The sequence below is a fragment of the Pollicipes pollicipes genome, unplaced genomic scaffold, assembly GCF_011947565.3.
Source record: "Pollicipes pollicipes isolate AB1234 unplaced genomic scaffold, Ppol_2.1 Scaffold_3447;HRSCAF=4054_pilon_pilon_pilon, whole genome shotgun sequence".
NCBI lineage: Eukaryota > Metazoa > Arthropoda > Thecostraca > Pollicipedomorpha > Pollicipedidae > Pollicipes > Pollicipes pollicipes.
This window is the reverse complement of record NW_023596297.1, coordinates 787,458-802,860: the sequence shown is the minus strand read 5'-3', so window position 1 is coordinate 802,860 and position 15,403 is coordinate 787,458. Positions and strand designations below refer to the sequence as shown.

General features: G+C 54.3%; 1 protein-coding gene across 4 annotated transcripts; it reads right to left on the bottom strand.

The window, feature by feature from the left end:
- Positions 1–3,848: 3,848 nt before the first annotated feature.
- On the bottom strand, positions 3,849–15,369 carry LOC119091655 (NADH-cytochrome b5 reductase 3). 4 transcript variants are annotated; one of them, XM_037214467.1, is made up of 8 exons: positions 15,331–15,369; positions 12,922–13,045; positions 10,233–10,440; positions 7,749–7,867; positions 7,104–7,209; positions 6,539–6,687; positions 5,324–5,468; positions 3,849–4,604 (listed from the first exon to the last, which is right to left on the bottom strand). In XM_037214467.1, exons 2-8 carry the CDS (start codon positions 12,946–12,948, stop codon positions 4,432–4,434), a joined length of 927 nt encoding a protein of 308 aa, XP_037070362.1. In that variant the 5' UTR covers positions 12,949–13,045; positions 15,331–15,369; the 3' UTR covers positions 3,849–4,431. The 4 variants fall into 4 exon arrangements, with proteins under 4 accessions (XP_037070362.1, XP_037070361.1, XP_037070364.1 ...); XM_037214466.1 differs by lacking the exon at positions 15,331–15,369 and adding an exon at positions 15,281–15,328; XM_037214469.1 differs by lacking the exon at positions 15,331–15,369 and adding an exon at positions 15,301–15,325.
- Positions 15,370–15,403: the final 34 nt, after the last annotated feature.

Below are 15,403 nucleotides of genomic sequence, written 5' to 3'. Positions count from 1 at the left end.
TATTTTCAGGACACTTGCGCTTGCAACGAATGCCCAAGGTGCTCTGACACACCACACAAAGGCTTTCTGTGGGGCATCCGGGGGTAAAAATGTTTTGTTTTGATTCCGAAATGTCTTAAGCCTAGTAATCAAGGAAAAGGCTCAAAAACAATGCTGATGTTCTTTTCAGTTAATCAGTTTTCATACATGCATATGTCCATGTACGCTTTCGATACCCTTGCTTCAAAGACGGGCATCTTGATAAATCATTCCCTTGGCTTCAGTTCGAGACCATATGACCTGGAAAGTGATGTCAGGCCGCGTGACGACATTGCGCAAGTGAGTACAAATGACATGTTTCCAGACAGGGCATACCATGGAGAGTCGAATGGTATCAATTGCAGCGTCGGATGATGCTTGCGTCTAAAGGTAACCTCATAACTACCTGGATATCCGACATTATGTGCTCTAATAGCCAGTACCTACCAAAGGTCGGCCCGATATTCTATACCATACATACAAAATTGATGGTCTCCCGAGGTTACAGACTTAATGCCAGCGAAATGCGGTGAAATGCCAACGTTTTATATGATGGTCTATATTTACAGTGTTTTTGATGAAAATCAAAGAGGTCGGGATGTTTTAGATCAGGGGGGCCGTACTGAAATCAAGGGGAAATAATATATTAGTTGGAAACCCGCTAAGTTAAAAAATTAGCAAGTTCAACTTGAAACAACACAAAAGCTGAAAAACTGGTTAGCTGACAGAGTCAGCAATTTATTTTAATTTGATTGTTCGACTTTTAGGATGCTTTTGAAATATGCATAGCATTTCAGATCAAATGACGCATGACATTGTACATTGGGCTATCGTTGATACAAGTGTTTTTAAAATAGAAAAGTCATTGATTTCTGTTGAATATTGATATTGATTTGCTGCTTATTTCATACTCGTCGGTGACCCGCTCGATTAGAGCGCTTTGGATGATGGATGCTTATTGAAAGATTGGGAAAAGAAGCCCTCGTGCAATTCTTCGTCCAATGATTTCCACAAGACGTGGAGTGACAGAAATATAGTCACTATCTGCCATGAACATCAACAAACAAAGCCAGAATAGCACAAAAACAAGAATTTCAAAAATGCAAAGAGTGAGAGCTCGGTAGGCACAGCAACGTCGACAAAAGCAGACCTACACTGATAAATATATTAACCCCCTTTACTTTTGTGATTCGGGAAAGGCGGGTCATGCGACGCGTTACAAGAAAACGAGAGTCGCATCACAGCGTTCCAAAATTCATTCAGTAGGGTGTGCAGGATGTAAATATAAATTTATGCTGCCAGAATGTTGGCTCTCCGGCGGTGGCCCCGCACGCGATTCGTTGGCGCTAATCCGTTGCCCTTTGACCCTGACCCGGGCATCTGACCTACTCAGCCCATTTGTCAAGCCTGAGGCGCATCAATACTGGTTTAACAGTCATGCGGCTCGATGCTGATTGGCTGATTTTGAACAAGGGGAGGGGCGATCGGCAGTGAGCCACAAGCCGGGGTGTAATAGCATGAAAAAATACCGACATCCATGCCACCCAAGTGACCGAATATTGGAGCACTGTCGCATCATGCCGATTATAAACGTCATCAAGTGCCAGAGAAGCACTCTTCTCCCATTTTTGTATTAAAGCACGTGTCGGCGAGTCACGTCAGTTGACCACTTGTAACATACGCAAGCTGTGTAATGCTTCCAATTTGCAATGATCATCAGATAACCCAAAGCAGGCAGGTGACCCCGCATCAGGCCGGCTTGAGATGCTTGGCTGTCGTATGGACGCATCCATTTACTCGTCGATGGTACCACAGGACGTGGTCGTGTTATTCGGTAAATTGAGCAGAGTCCGCTGACTCTCGCGGAACAGCTGAGCACCATTTTGAGTAAGCCGTTCTCGTTGCATGTGATCGAGATGAGCGGCTGTTGGCGGTTGCCGCTGGTGCTGTGAACGTGGGTGCTTTCCTAAAGTAAACACTGAGGCAATATTTTGCAGTCGGCCAGCTTGTCTGGTCGGGCATTGGTTTTAGGAATGGTTGTAAAATCTGCATCAGGTTTTTAACTTGCAATTCATGAACCTCATCATCTCCCATAAGAAGTAAGTTCCTGTTCATTAAGATCTGCATGGCGTATGTTTTCAGGAAGACAAGTTCGCAGCGCATTCAGTGGCAACTTCAAAGAAGGATATATGAGGCACGTAAGAAGAATTATCTCCGAGATTTAAACTAAAATCCGTCTCGAATTCCAAGCAAGGGCATCCAATTTCTTCGAATCCATAGCATTAGGTGATGCTGGGTGATGCATAGGACAGATGTGAATGCAAACGGCATTACTGGCATTACAAACAAGTAGGTCAACGCTTAGTGCTTGTTCCGCAAGATTCTGGCAAAATGTCACCCATAAGCTGCTTGTTGTTAAGCCTGCCATGTATATATCGAATGAGAGACATTATTGAGAGTTAGTGAATAACCGCACGTAGGTATCTGACAAAGTACAATGTTGAAACTACTTGCATCAAAACGCTTGTGATGTTTGACATTACAAAAATGGCATAAGGTTTTACAATTTTTTTTCGCGGTGCACGTATTCTGCACTACCGTCAGAAACGTTGACTGAATGCAGTTACACTGCCAACTTTTCAGCTTCGCCGTCCTCCACGCCGTAACAGACACAAAGCGCGTGTCGCTGAGTACATGCCATACCGATTAAAGGTGCCCGATCGATGCCCTTACGGACAGCGTTCTGCTCCTCACACAGCGTGCCCCAACAGCATAGGAGCTGCCGTCAGTTACGCTCCATCCCACTCGCGGGTGATCTTGGCCTCAAACACGCGTTAGAAGGCTCTCCCTGTTAAGGTGTGTCATGGGACCGCTAGATGGCCAGCCGCCAGCCGGGGCCAGCCGTCTCCCCATCCTCGCGGTGAACCGAGAGTCAGCTACGCCGGGAACTTGTGGGAAAGCCGGTACCATCCAGCCATCCAGAATGGGTTCTTTTTTTTGTTGATTCGACCAAGAAAGTCTTGGATATAACAGCAGGAGAGACTATTAGTCTACTGAGAGCACTAGAAGCACATGAACTGATCAAAGCATTAAGAAGAAGAGCATGAAATTTAAGCCGACCTTACATTTAACTCATTACAGATTCATATGTCGGCAGAAGTTGGCGCACTGATCAAGTCCCTCGCTGGAGCGGACTACCACGTCGCGTGAGCTGTGATTATTGGCGGCCCGCGTCACCGGCCCTCGTCACTGCAGCTGCAGGAGACGAGGGCCACGCGGCCGCGGTGGCGTGCCGCGCGGCCCGGGCTCTCAGACGCATGGTCTTCCAGCGCTCTCCCCAGATGCGGACGTGCTCGGTGCCGTAACAAGCCCCCCACGCAAGGAAAGGTGTGCTAATGTCACGCAGTGGCCTGCCCTCGTCAAATATGGCCACCCCCTGGAGAAACTGGGCTGGTGCGGAATCGAAGCCGGTTGGATGGACGCATGGCTTCATGGTACATAACATACAGTACACGGAGAGGTCACTCTACGCGCCTGACGAGGCCCAGTTTTCTGACGCTACCAAATATACTGCCGATTTTGGGCAACGAAATCTAACCATTTCCAAGTGCCGAGATGCTGGGCGTCGCTGTCGACTGTAGGCTGACCTGGGCCAAGCGCATTTCAGCCATCGTCTACCGCTGTCTCAGCATCCTCATCCGGCTGGCCAGGATGCAGCACCGTTTGCCAAGCGACTAAAATCTTTGTTGAGGCGTCCATGCTTCCCATTCACGTTGCTGCCTCGCCGCTGTTCAGAACTCTGTGCGCGTCAGCACGCAAAACACGCGGGCAATTAGCAATCAGAATATATTTCCGAATCATGCTCGGTAAACTGAACCGCTCAGAACGGCGTAGTCCATAGCCGGCCATACGAGCAGAGCAAAACAGTGGGGGAGTGAACTCCCCAGCTCGACAGCCATTCGCTGTGTTAATAAGGGCGGGCTATCAACAACTTATTACTATACCAAAACAGCGCTGTTCGCCCAGTGCCAGTTGAAGCCGGACAGCAGGATCCGAACTGCCTACCCTACAGCGTATCCACGCTGCACTTGACCATCCCTACAGAGTCATCTTTCCCGCCCGCCACTGGCCACCACGCCTTCGCCATCTCTACAGCACAGAGAGTAGTTGCCGCAGTTGCGATCTCCGTCGTGCGTTCAACCATCGGCAAATCTTCCCACCCCAGCGACGCGATTCTCCCGAATCGGTGCCTGCCCACGTCTCATCGCCGCACCAAATGGCTGCCACCTCGGCCCACCTCTGCCGCGTACACACGACCAGCGCCTGCGGGCCACACGTTCCGGCCGACTCACTCCCGTCCACGCCCTCTCCGCCGACCTCCGCTCGCGGCCTCATACCAGCCGCCCAGTTCGGTCAGTAGGCGAACCGACGATTGGCCGGGTGGCCGAGCTTCTCCAGGTTAGGCTGGCAGGCGAAGTTGACCATGGGCGGCGGGCCACACATGACCACCAGCGTGTCGGGGCCGGGCGGCGGCAGGTGGCGCTCGATCATCTCAGCCGAGACGAAGCCGCTGCTGTACTGCCAGTCTGCCGGCGGAGGCGGCGTCAGCGCACGCGCGGCACGAGGCGGCGGGGGCAGGCGCAGGGGCGGCGGCAGGGGTGCAGCAAAAGGTCTGTCCTCCTTGCCAGCTGGACGATTAGCGTTCGCTTCATGGAGGGTACCGTTAAGAGGAACAGAGGACCCCTGTCTCTCCCCTACCCCCAGGTAACTTCAAGGTCCCGTGAAAAAGCGGTCAATTTTTGTCAACGTTCGGTTCGGGCTCTTTTAGATGGACTGGAGATTTCGTCACGCGCTTTTTATGGAACCTTGGTGATTGCAGCGATAATACTGACGCCCAAGGGCCACGACGCAACCAGGAATACAACAAATGGTCCCACATGGAGCCCATGCCATGGCCTGGACACTCCACCACCATCACAAGCGTGTCATTGCATGCGGGCAAACTAAGCCTACGTCTCTCTGAACTCAAAACATCTTTAAAGATGTGTTTCATGCACGCAAAAGCATCCCGAACCTCACGAAAACCAATGGAAGTAACGCCGATTACACTGACATGAAAAACGCAACCGCTTTCTTTCACGATGGACAGACCACGTTTACGTGCCTAGATAATAATGAACCTCATCAAACAGGAACCAAGAATGCCCAAAACGTCCCAGAACATCCGTGGCACATCTCTCTTCTCAACTCCGAGCGCAGAGTGTGACCCGACAGACCGACGGCGTGTCTCGGACGTGTGGCGCACCTTCTCCGGGCCTGTCGACGGTGTACCAGAGGTGGAAACGGTCGGCGTGCTGTTCGGCCAGCTGTTCCAGCTCCTCCCGCAGCAGGATGTCCTCCTCCGTCTGATTGGCGAACAGCAGCCACAGCTCCGTGCTGTCAGACGGGTCCTGGGACAGGACAGAATAACACTGTCAGGGCAGCTACAGCCCAGTGCGGTCAGACGGGTCCTGTGACAGGACAGACCGACACTGTCAGGGCAGCTACAGCCCAGTGCGGTCAGACGGGTCCTGCGACAGGACAGACCGACACTGTCAGGGTAGGCAGAGCCCCGTACGGTCAGACGGGTTCCGCGACAGCCACTGTCAGGGCAGCCACAGCCCCGTATTGTCAGACGGATCATGCGACAGGACAGACCAGCAATGTCAGGGTAGGCAAAGCCCCGTACTGTCAGACGGGTCCTACGACAGGACAGACCCACGCTGGCAGGGTAGCTACATCTCCGTGCTGTCAGCCGGGTCTCGCGACAGGACAGACCCAAGCTGGCAGGGTAGCTACATCTCCGTGCTGTCAGACGGGTCCCGCGACAGGACAGACCGACACTGTCAGGGCAGCTACAGCTCCGTACTGTCAGACGGGTCCCGCGACAGGACAGACCCACACTGTCAGGGCAGCTACAGCTCCGCACGGTCAGACAGGTCCTACGACAGGACAGACCGACACTGTCAGGGTAGGCAGAGCCCCGTACTGTCAGACGGGTCCTGCGACAGGACGGACCGACACTGTCAGGGCAGTTACAGCTCCGTACGGTCAGACAGGTCCTGCGACAGGACGGATCAATAGTGTCATGACATACGGCCTGTGTTGCTGTCACTGACAAACACTGCCCAAGGACGTCCGGAGCACGAATGACCAAGTATTTGAAACGGTGGCGGGAAGTATGCCATCCGGATAGACAAAAAAAAACTGTTGTCATACTAGACTGTGATGGATTTGTACAGCTACTCTGCATAGCTCCAAACACAATCCGACTTCGAACCGATGTCAGCTGCAATGGATTCCCGCCAAGGTGTAACACTCCATCACCAAGGAGCAGAGACTTGACCACCGAGAGATCGAACAGCGGCCTGACGCTGCACGTTGGAAATCCCCAGTACTGCTCAACAGAACATTGCACTGCTTTCCGTATTTAGCACCGTTTCCAGCGACCGGAGCGCCCGGCCCACCCGGCGCCGCGTACCTTGAACACCTGTCTGACGAGCTGCAGCATGGGGGTGATGCCGGTGCCGCCTGCGATCATGCCGACCTTGGAGGCGCGCTTCACAGTCGCCGGCGCCCGCTTCTCGGGCCGCACGCTGAACTCGCCAGGGCCCGTGTAGATCAGCAGACCTGCGGCAGAGCACACCGTGGTCCTAGCAGCATCGGCATTGGACGCGCCGAGACCGATGCTGAAACGTTACACCCAACGCCATCTTAGGTCCCTTGTGGAGATGATAGTACCTAAACTTTCCGCTAGGCAAACTGGTCTCAGCCGATCTCCCTCGGTGTCCACTCTTCCTGTCAGAGTGAGGGGCAGGTGACGCCGTGCAGGCTCATCTCCTCAGTGCGTCACACCGACCCAATAAAAAAGCGACAACAACCCAACCCATGCGTGTCGGGTTCTCGCTATTTGGTCCCTCCCATTGTCGGACAGGGCACCGCGCCCCTACGAGTGGTGGCGGTCGGACAGTCTGCGGCCCGCAGGCTCCGCCGGCCCGGCCTCTCGAACTACCTCGCCGGCGAGCTAGCGGCGTGGGAGCCCTCACCGGACGGGCCGCGCACGTCGACGGTCTCCCCCAGCGGCAGGTTCTCCAGGTGCTGCGACATCTTGCCGCCGTCCGGGAACTTGGGGTGCACGTTCTTAAAGTACACCTGGAAATGACACAGTGCGTCCAGCGTCAACTTTATGCCACCCTTTGTGCCGTGAGAACGGTCACACGGTGGCCGATGCTCTACCAGGCCGTGGCAGGGCAGGGTAGGGCCCGTCCAAGGAACTGTCTCTAGCTCAGCAATGGCACAATAAGAAGACCCCTGCCGGCGAAAAGGGATTTCACTTAGCACCCAACAAGTACAGCTGTTAGCACATTACACAGATGTTCCACGGAGTAAAGGCTGCGAAACGCGTCTCAGCCACGCACACCAATTTTCGGTCGATGCGAGCAAGCATTTCACCAACCTGACATGCCACCTGAAAGAACGCCGCACTGTCCTTCCCAAACCTCGGTTGGTTTATCCTAATACCCACAGAGATATGCTCAAATGAGAGAGGAAGGGTTCCCGCTGTTCCATAACGTTGCGAGCTTCCATCGCCTCGTGACACCGCATAACGTGACCTTCTCTGAACGAGGCCGAACGGCAGCCGGTCACAGCCGGGCGGCGCGGGCGCGAGAGAAGGCGGCGGCGGCACCCACCTTGACGACCAGGTCCATGTAGCCGTGGTCGTCATCGCTGGAGACGGGCGTGTAGGGCCGGATCACCAGCTGGCCGTCGATGCGGGCCGACAGGTAGATGTGCTGGCCCACCGGCAGACCTGGCGCAGAGCGAGGCCACCGGTCAGCCCGCGGGGGCACCCTAGTACGCGGCCAGCGGCGCTGCCAGCTGTGCTTCGATGCTGATGGTTATGTTAGTCCAGACAACAACAAAAAAAAAACTGCTAACAGCGGTAGATACAGACCAACGTCGGCGACTTATGCCCATGTCACGTGATATGTAATAAACAGACGCCCAGATGAGGCGATCTCCCTGGACGAAGTCGCTACGCATCGCGCAAGCATGTCGCTCATATCACATGTCTTTTTCAAGTTACGCACTCCGTGGCGTCGCCAACAGACCCAGCCGAGCGGGGCCCGGGCGGGGGGCCGAGCGGCGGTGGGCCGAGCGGGCGGAGGGCCGAGCGGGCGGAGGGGCCGAGCGGGCGGGGGGGCCGAGCGGGCGGGTGGCCGAGCGGGCGGTGGGCCGAGCGGGCGGAGGGCCGAGCGGGGCGGAGGGCCGAGCAGGGGCCGGATGCGGACCTGAGCGGGGCCCAAGTTGGGGTCCGAGCAGGGCCGGATGGGCCGAGCGGGGCGGGGCCGAGCAGGGGCCGAGCGGGACCTGAGCGGGGGCCGAGCGGGGTCGGGGCGGGGGCCGAGCGGGAGCCGAGGGCGGGGGGGGCCGGGCGCGGGCGGGGGCCGGCGGGGCGGGGGGGCCGGGCGGGGCCGGCGGGCTGGGCGGGGGGCGGGCGGGGCCGGGTGGCCGGGCGGGGCGGGCGGGGCCGGGGGGCCGCGGGGCGGCGGGGCGGCGGGGCCGGCGGGCCGGGCTGGGCGGCGGGGCCGGGCGGGGCCGGCGGGCGGGCGGGCCGGGCCGGTCCGGCCCGAGCGGGGCCCGCGAGCGGGGCCCGGGCGGGCCGAGCCGGCGTGCCCGGCAGCGCCGGCGGGAGAGCCGAGGCCAGCTGTGTCGCCGGCCGTCTCATTAGGGCGCCAGCCGGGCCGGCACCGATTACCTGCCATCGGCCGCACCTGTCCCCGGCAGCCAGCGGCCGGCACCGGCGACGGGCCAGCCGACGGTGACAGCTGTGAACGAACCCGATTACACCGCTGCCAACTACCGAATGTCACGGGCCCCGTCACACGGCTGCGGACGACAGCGTTATATACAAATGTGGTAGACTGTTTTGCCAGGATGACTTTGGAACGAAAAGTCTCCCAAAGCAGAACTTGTTCCAAAGTTGTCTGACCCACATCGCCCCAGAAGAGCAATATCGGTTAAACGAACAACTGCAGGCGGAGGACGTTTACGTGCTACAACATGCTGTTGCGTGGCCATATCCACCTCCGGCTGGCTATCTTTGCCAGTTGCCAATTCCCGCTTGAGATGAGATGTGGTCCTACCCCACTAGCGTGGGTGAACCACCACATGCAAGCAATTAGATGGTGTAAGTGATTGACAAGATGCTGATGACGAGGTGTTCACAGTGATCTACTGCACGCGATGTGCGTCGTGGCGTCTAATGGGAAGTGCACGTGCGACGATCGCTCCACTGCATGAATAATACCAGCGCGCCGTGTTCGTGAGAATCTACGTCCGGCGCGGCATGTTGGCACGGCCCTCACAGCAACTGCTAAGGGCTCAGTGCAATACACCACCCAGCACAGCCACGTAAGCCAAATTCAGTGGATTCAACAGCTGCAAGCCAGGTCCACGTGGCACGTCTGTGTACCGCGGCCAACATCTGAAAAAAACAGGTGATGCGCAGCTCTGCTCAGCTGATGCGGCGGTGCCTCCCTTGGTAACGCACGAGGGCGTCAGTAGCGGACCAAGACGTGACGTCACGCCCATCCGACCCGCCCTTGGCACTTGGCCAACGGGGCGGCGCTTGGCAGAGATCCAATAAATGGAAGCCGGTATGGGCTGACCGGCGATGGAAACACAGGCAGATGCAAGGGAGCCGGAAGCCGGAAGCCGGGCAGAGAAACAAGAGCTGAGCGCTGTCACCTGGCACCAAGCAGAAGCCAAAGTGGGGTGCCAGAAACGGCTACTCCTAAAAATCCCATATTCGGGCTCGCCAGTAATATAGGAAGGATGGAGTCGCCTTATGGATGGGGCCGTGAGCACAAAATCCGCGAGAACCAAATTACAGATCCGGCAGCGGTGTTTAGTACGCAAGCCAAGCGGTGTCCTGAACAAAGATGCAGGCTTACAGCACACTCACCGCCTCGGGAAAGCTGACACTACGCCAGGTGCCGCCAGTTTTGACTCACGACTCAAATGAACTCAACCATCGGAGAGCCCCACGCCTTGTCAAAACACGTGCGTCATCTCGCGTCATGGCACCTCGCGTCCGTCCAAACCAGGCCGCCGCGCGCCACGCCCGGCCCACGCGCTCCCCCCTCCCCTGCATCCCGCCGTCGCCCACCTACCGAGCACGTGGTCCTTGGAGGGCAGCGCGAACCGGAAGCGCCTGGTGTCGGGGCTGAGCGCCACGCGGTCGATCAGACGCAGCGGGTACTTGACGTTGGGGTCCTGCAGGGCGCGCGGCGGGCCGCGGTTCTTGCGCCGCCACAGGTACACCTTGGCGGCGATGGCTGTCAGGATCACCACGCCCAGCCCGGCCAGCACCGGACGCACCTGCAGCATGGTCGGTCCGTCAGCCCGTCCGCCGGCACCCTCACTGCTGCGCCCTGCCGGCGGCGGCGGCCGTCTGGAGCCGGCCGGCGGCGCGCCGGACGACCGGGCCCCGGCCGAAATACCGGCGGCGCTGGCACCGCTCCAGACCGCCCCCACGCGCCGCCGCCGTGCCCTCCGGCGCCTCTGGAGGTCGAGACTCGTCATGATACGGCTGTGTCAGGTGAGCGGCGCGCACGTGTCTGTTTATTTTTATTTTCGCTCCCTCGTGTGTGCGAATATTCGAGAGAAGGCACAGCATTCATCACAGGTGCTGGGGTTCGTACGGTTAAAATATTCCACGGTTGCGTGCCACCAACACTGGCTTTTGCCCGGAAACTACGCCACACAGAGCTCTTTCTCTGGCAGGCCATTACAGCGCATAGGTAAAACTGTCCCGTGTCAATCACCTGCAATTCGACACGGAAGGTGTGAGACTGGGCTACGCCGCGTTCGGATACACAGCGGCAGCTGGTCGCGCTGTGTGTGACTGACGCTAGACGGTCTTTGGTCAGCATGGTGTTGGGAACTTGACTGCCCTATGTCTGGACATGACAACCGCCTGGTCATGGTGGCCAGTTCGATCATCCCACACGCTACATGATTCATGTCAGCACCGCGTGAGGTGCGGCCTCTGCTCTGTTGTTACTGCTGTGTCTGCCTGATTGGGACGATTGGGACCTGATTGGGACGCAGCAGCTCTATTTCAGCACGGCTGATGACTCGGTTCCAGTAGCATCGGCATTTTCCAAAAACGTAATCGTTGCCCAGCTTTGGCCACCGCCGTCTAAAAACAATACGTTCTCGTAAAAGTAAGCTAAAATATATCCTATATAGCACCAAGCCGCAAAGTATGTGGCTACTTCAGATAAGCGGCCATTTGAACGGCGTGAACAAAGACAATCTATTTTACAATTTATGTATTGCAGGTTGCTGGATAAGAGGAAATATAATTGGAAGCGACTGACCCATTCCACCTGTCTATTCGAAATTCCATGCTCCAAAAACTTATCTGGTAGAAATCTACAAAATCAACTTAACCAAAATCTACATCATAACTCACAGCCAACACACCTTGCACTGGTGTTTTAGGGGATGGCCATTGACGTTTGGCCCGATCACATCGGATTTCAAAAGCTAACCGCGACTTCTGAGTTTGGCAACACCCGGTCCAAATCAGGCAGCAAATAATGAATATCTCCATGAACCATCAGCAGATCATACGACACGATCTGTTCATGGGCTGCCGCTAGGTCGGGCCTAAGCTTCACCCCGCTGAGACTGGCGAGGTCTTCGGCTGGGTCAGCCAGCTCGGCCCACACGCATATAGCCAATGAGAGAGAGAGGGGGGCATGCTGTGACGTCAGACCACGTTCTACTATAACTAAATCCAAGACGCATCGACTAGATACGGATTACGGATAACGGCTTACATCACGGTGTATTGGAAAATACTTGATTTGCTTTCCTACCCTGACCGGACTTTTTAAGTGTGGCCGATATGGTAAATCAAAAGTTTCAATTCAAATGTCATAGGCAGCACCCTCGACACTTAACATCTCCATCCAAAAGCAGCACGACTGGAGCTTCACGCCAGCAGGACCCAGTCTGCCCGAGCCCACGCACGTATGACATGTGAGTACAACGCACATAAAAGCATTGATTTACGACACAAAGACATGGCCTCAGTTTTTTTTTACAGATTTCGTCCGCGCTTTCTACATGGACGGATTTCTGGGATCAGAGCTCGAGCTAAGCATCGTTTGTTGTGTGAGCTCTAACACCTACCATCCGATCGCGCATTCCAGGTCAACGGAAGGCTTTGGTGGCGCAAGTTTGATGTGCCGCAATGCTCGACACGGTCCGTTCTGACCTCTGAGCTCTCCTGACCTTTAGCGCGGCCCCTGCTGCCGGTCGCAGGCCATACTTGTCGAGTGCAAATAACGAGCACCTTAACTGACTCGAACTCACTCCGCCACAGGTGGGTGGATCGGAAGGCAGGTGCTCTAGCCAACTGAGTCGTTGGGACGGACAAAATAGTTACTTTGGTCCACATCTACTGAAACAGCGGTACCTCCCGATGACCAAAACTACGCCGTAATTTCCTACAAGTCACGATAATTTGCTGCACCTTGCGTTAACCCACGCACGCCATTAACATCCTTCATGACTGACCCTAACTTCGGCAAGCCTAGAGCGGCGAAGATGAGCTCCACGTCTTCTGTCCGCGCACTTCGTGCAAATATGCAATGCACTGCATTACTGCGACAGAGCTCAAATTCCAGTTACACAACGAGGCAAACTAGTTGACAACAAGACTGGCCGACTATTCCGACGCACGCGACCGACGCACGTGAATTAGCTCCGCACCATGAACAACGCCTTCTCCTGGCCCTGGCTTCATCCATTGCCCCGCTGCAGAGCAGTCTGCTGGCTTCGACTCACCACGGGTGGAATGCTGTCAGCACTCATGGCGGCCGTTCCTGACAGAGCTGCAGGCACCAGCGAGCGGCGGCGCACGACTCACCACCTCGGCACGGACAGCGGCGCAGGTGCGGCACAGGTGGCGCTGCGATCGAGGGCGCGCCGTCAGACCCACCGGCCGCCACCCGACGGAAGACTGGGCACCGGTGGACGCCAGCCACTCTCCAAAAACGTGCATGCAGATGTGCAAGCACAGATACACACAAACCTATGTCTGCTCACACTCATTGCACTCACAAGATGAACTAAGCTTGTCTTATGCAGTGTAGGTGTATTTATGTTACTGCTATGCACCCTAAGTTAACAATGTCTGCCATATCCTCATGTCTAGATTCTGGAGTATACAGGAGTACAAAAAATTAGTATTGCTCACTATTCCTAGGTGGCAGCAAGGTGGCTGCTTGTTTGTTTGAAACTGAATGTGGTCCCCAAGCTTCATTTGTAATTAACAAAACTCTCTGACATCAAAGGCTGGTGAAAATGTGGTTCATCATGGAATAGCTTTTGATTCTCCTTTTGCTGATAAGTAAGCTAAGGCTTTGTGCATACTGGAGTAAGCTTATAAGATTTTATGACAGTAGAAAATGTGAATACCTTGCCAGCATGTTGTGTCAGTTCCAAAGACACTTACAGCAGCATGCCTCACAGAACAATGAGTTCAGCTGACATGGACAGTGAGTAGCATGACAAGATTCAGATACATATTTTGGCAGGCAACAGGACCTAGCAGATTACAAAATTAGGTAGTTGTATAAAACACCAACTCAAAATCAAATAAATACAGTGGCATTGTCCCAGCTAAGGTACCTGGTAGACTTCCAGCAATGCATTTAATATTATGGCATAAGTGGGCCTCAGCACACCACAAATACTGATGAATCTCCTGCACACCACAAATGCTGATAATCCAATAAATCTCCCTGAGATCAGCAGCAAACTAGCTTGGCTGGTGCTCACCAAGCACTAAAGGAGGAGCACTAGATCCCCACCAGAAGTTTGATTTGAGCACACATTGTGAGCGAGTGAATTTAGACATTGTTACAGCTTCATGTTTAGCATGAAGCCATGCAACAGACATGAATAGCATGCTTATGGCAGCTTCAATTATCTCATAACTTGTCCTCTAAGCTGCCCTACTTAAACTACTGAGTTGGTCACATGTGTATGCTTTAACTATTACATAGTGCGGTCAAGCTAATTCACATCCAGCTACTTTCATTGGTTAATATTTGTAGCAGTCATGAATCAATACCATTAGGACCAATTATTTCCATAAACTTTCAGCAATATAGAGCAAAAGCTCTGCAGACTTTTTCCAGATTTATTGCAGAACTTTTAAATGGGTGAATTTCTGGGATCAGCACATACACTAGGCAGTGCTTGTTTCATGACCCTTTTCTGACCAACAGGGAAAAATTCCAGGCCAACTGCATAATCTAACTGCACATTATGCAAAAACTTTCCATGACACTTTTCTGATCAATGGGGGAAAAATCAGGCCAACTGCATAATTTAGCTGTGTATTATGCAAAAACTATGTAAAAACTAACTTGTACTTTTTGGGTCATTTTTGAGTGTTTGATCAGTAGCACTCTACCCTGACATAAAATGAAAAAGCACTCAGCATCACAATGCACCTACTCTGTATCAGATCAGGCTGAAAAACACCTGTTACTCTGAACATGCCCAGGGCACCAGTGATACCTCAGCCTTGTGGTGCATGTGCATACATGTCAGCACATGTCAGTACATGTACACTGTAAATCCAAGCATTCAGAGTCCTGTGTATTGTCAACACTAATCTCAGCACATAGGGAGCAAATTTTTCATGGAACTATGATGCTATAAAGGTAACTTTAGGCAAGCATATTCAATCAATTTTCAAACACGGCAACTTGAAAATTTGGCACAATTTGGCCTAGCCTAAGGTTGACACATGTAAGAGTGAGGTTCCATGGATGATGTGCAAGCATCTGGAGCAGGAGCTGATTTTTTTGCAGACAGGGTACCAAGCCAGCTCCAAGATAATCTTGCATTAAAAAACACTGAACTGTGCCAGGTTTGAGGCATGACATTTACCCACCTACCCCTTACCCACCTCTCAACAATTCTGGCCAAATTATATGCTAACACATTAGTGTAGTTAGAAAGAATGGCAATGATCTTTTGATTCTGACCCTCGCCCAGCCTTTCACACTATGCCCCCACTGCATTATGCAGCAGTCAGCAATAGGTGTCATTTAATTTTTTCCTATGCTTACCGCAAGGGAGAACAGTCGACCTAAACAAGTAAAGAAGTGCTGACGGAACCGTCACGCACCAACCACAACACCTGCGTACTCCGCGGGCGACCCCACCCCTCGGCCTCACCTGCCCTCGCCCAGCAACGGCACGCAGCTCCCGCTCCAGCTCTCGCTGGTTTCAGTTCCTGGGATATCGAAAC

Bases quoted from the DNA above. Each gene is read 5' to 3' on its own strand.
- LOC119091655 (XM_037214467.1), bottom strand. From the start codon at position 12,948: ATGAGTGCTGACAGCATTCCACCCGTG. The intron at 6,688-7,103 runs GTGAGGGCTCCC...GCTCTGCCGCAG, and splicing joins CGACGTGCGCGGCCCGTCCG to GTCTGCTGATCTACACGGGC. The intron at 5,469-6,538 runs GTACGCGGCGCC...GTCCTGTCCCAG, and splicing joins TCGTCAGACAGGTGTTCAAG to GACCCGTCTGACAGCACGGA.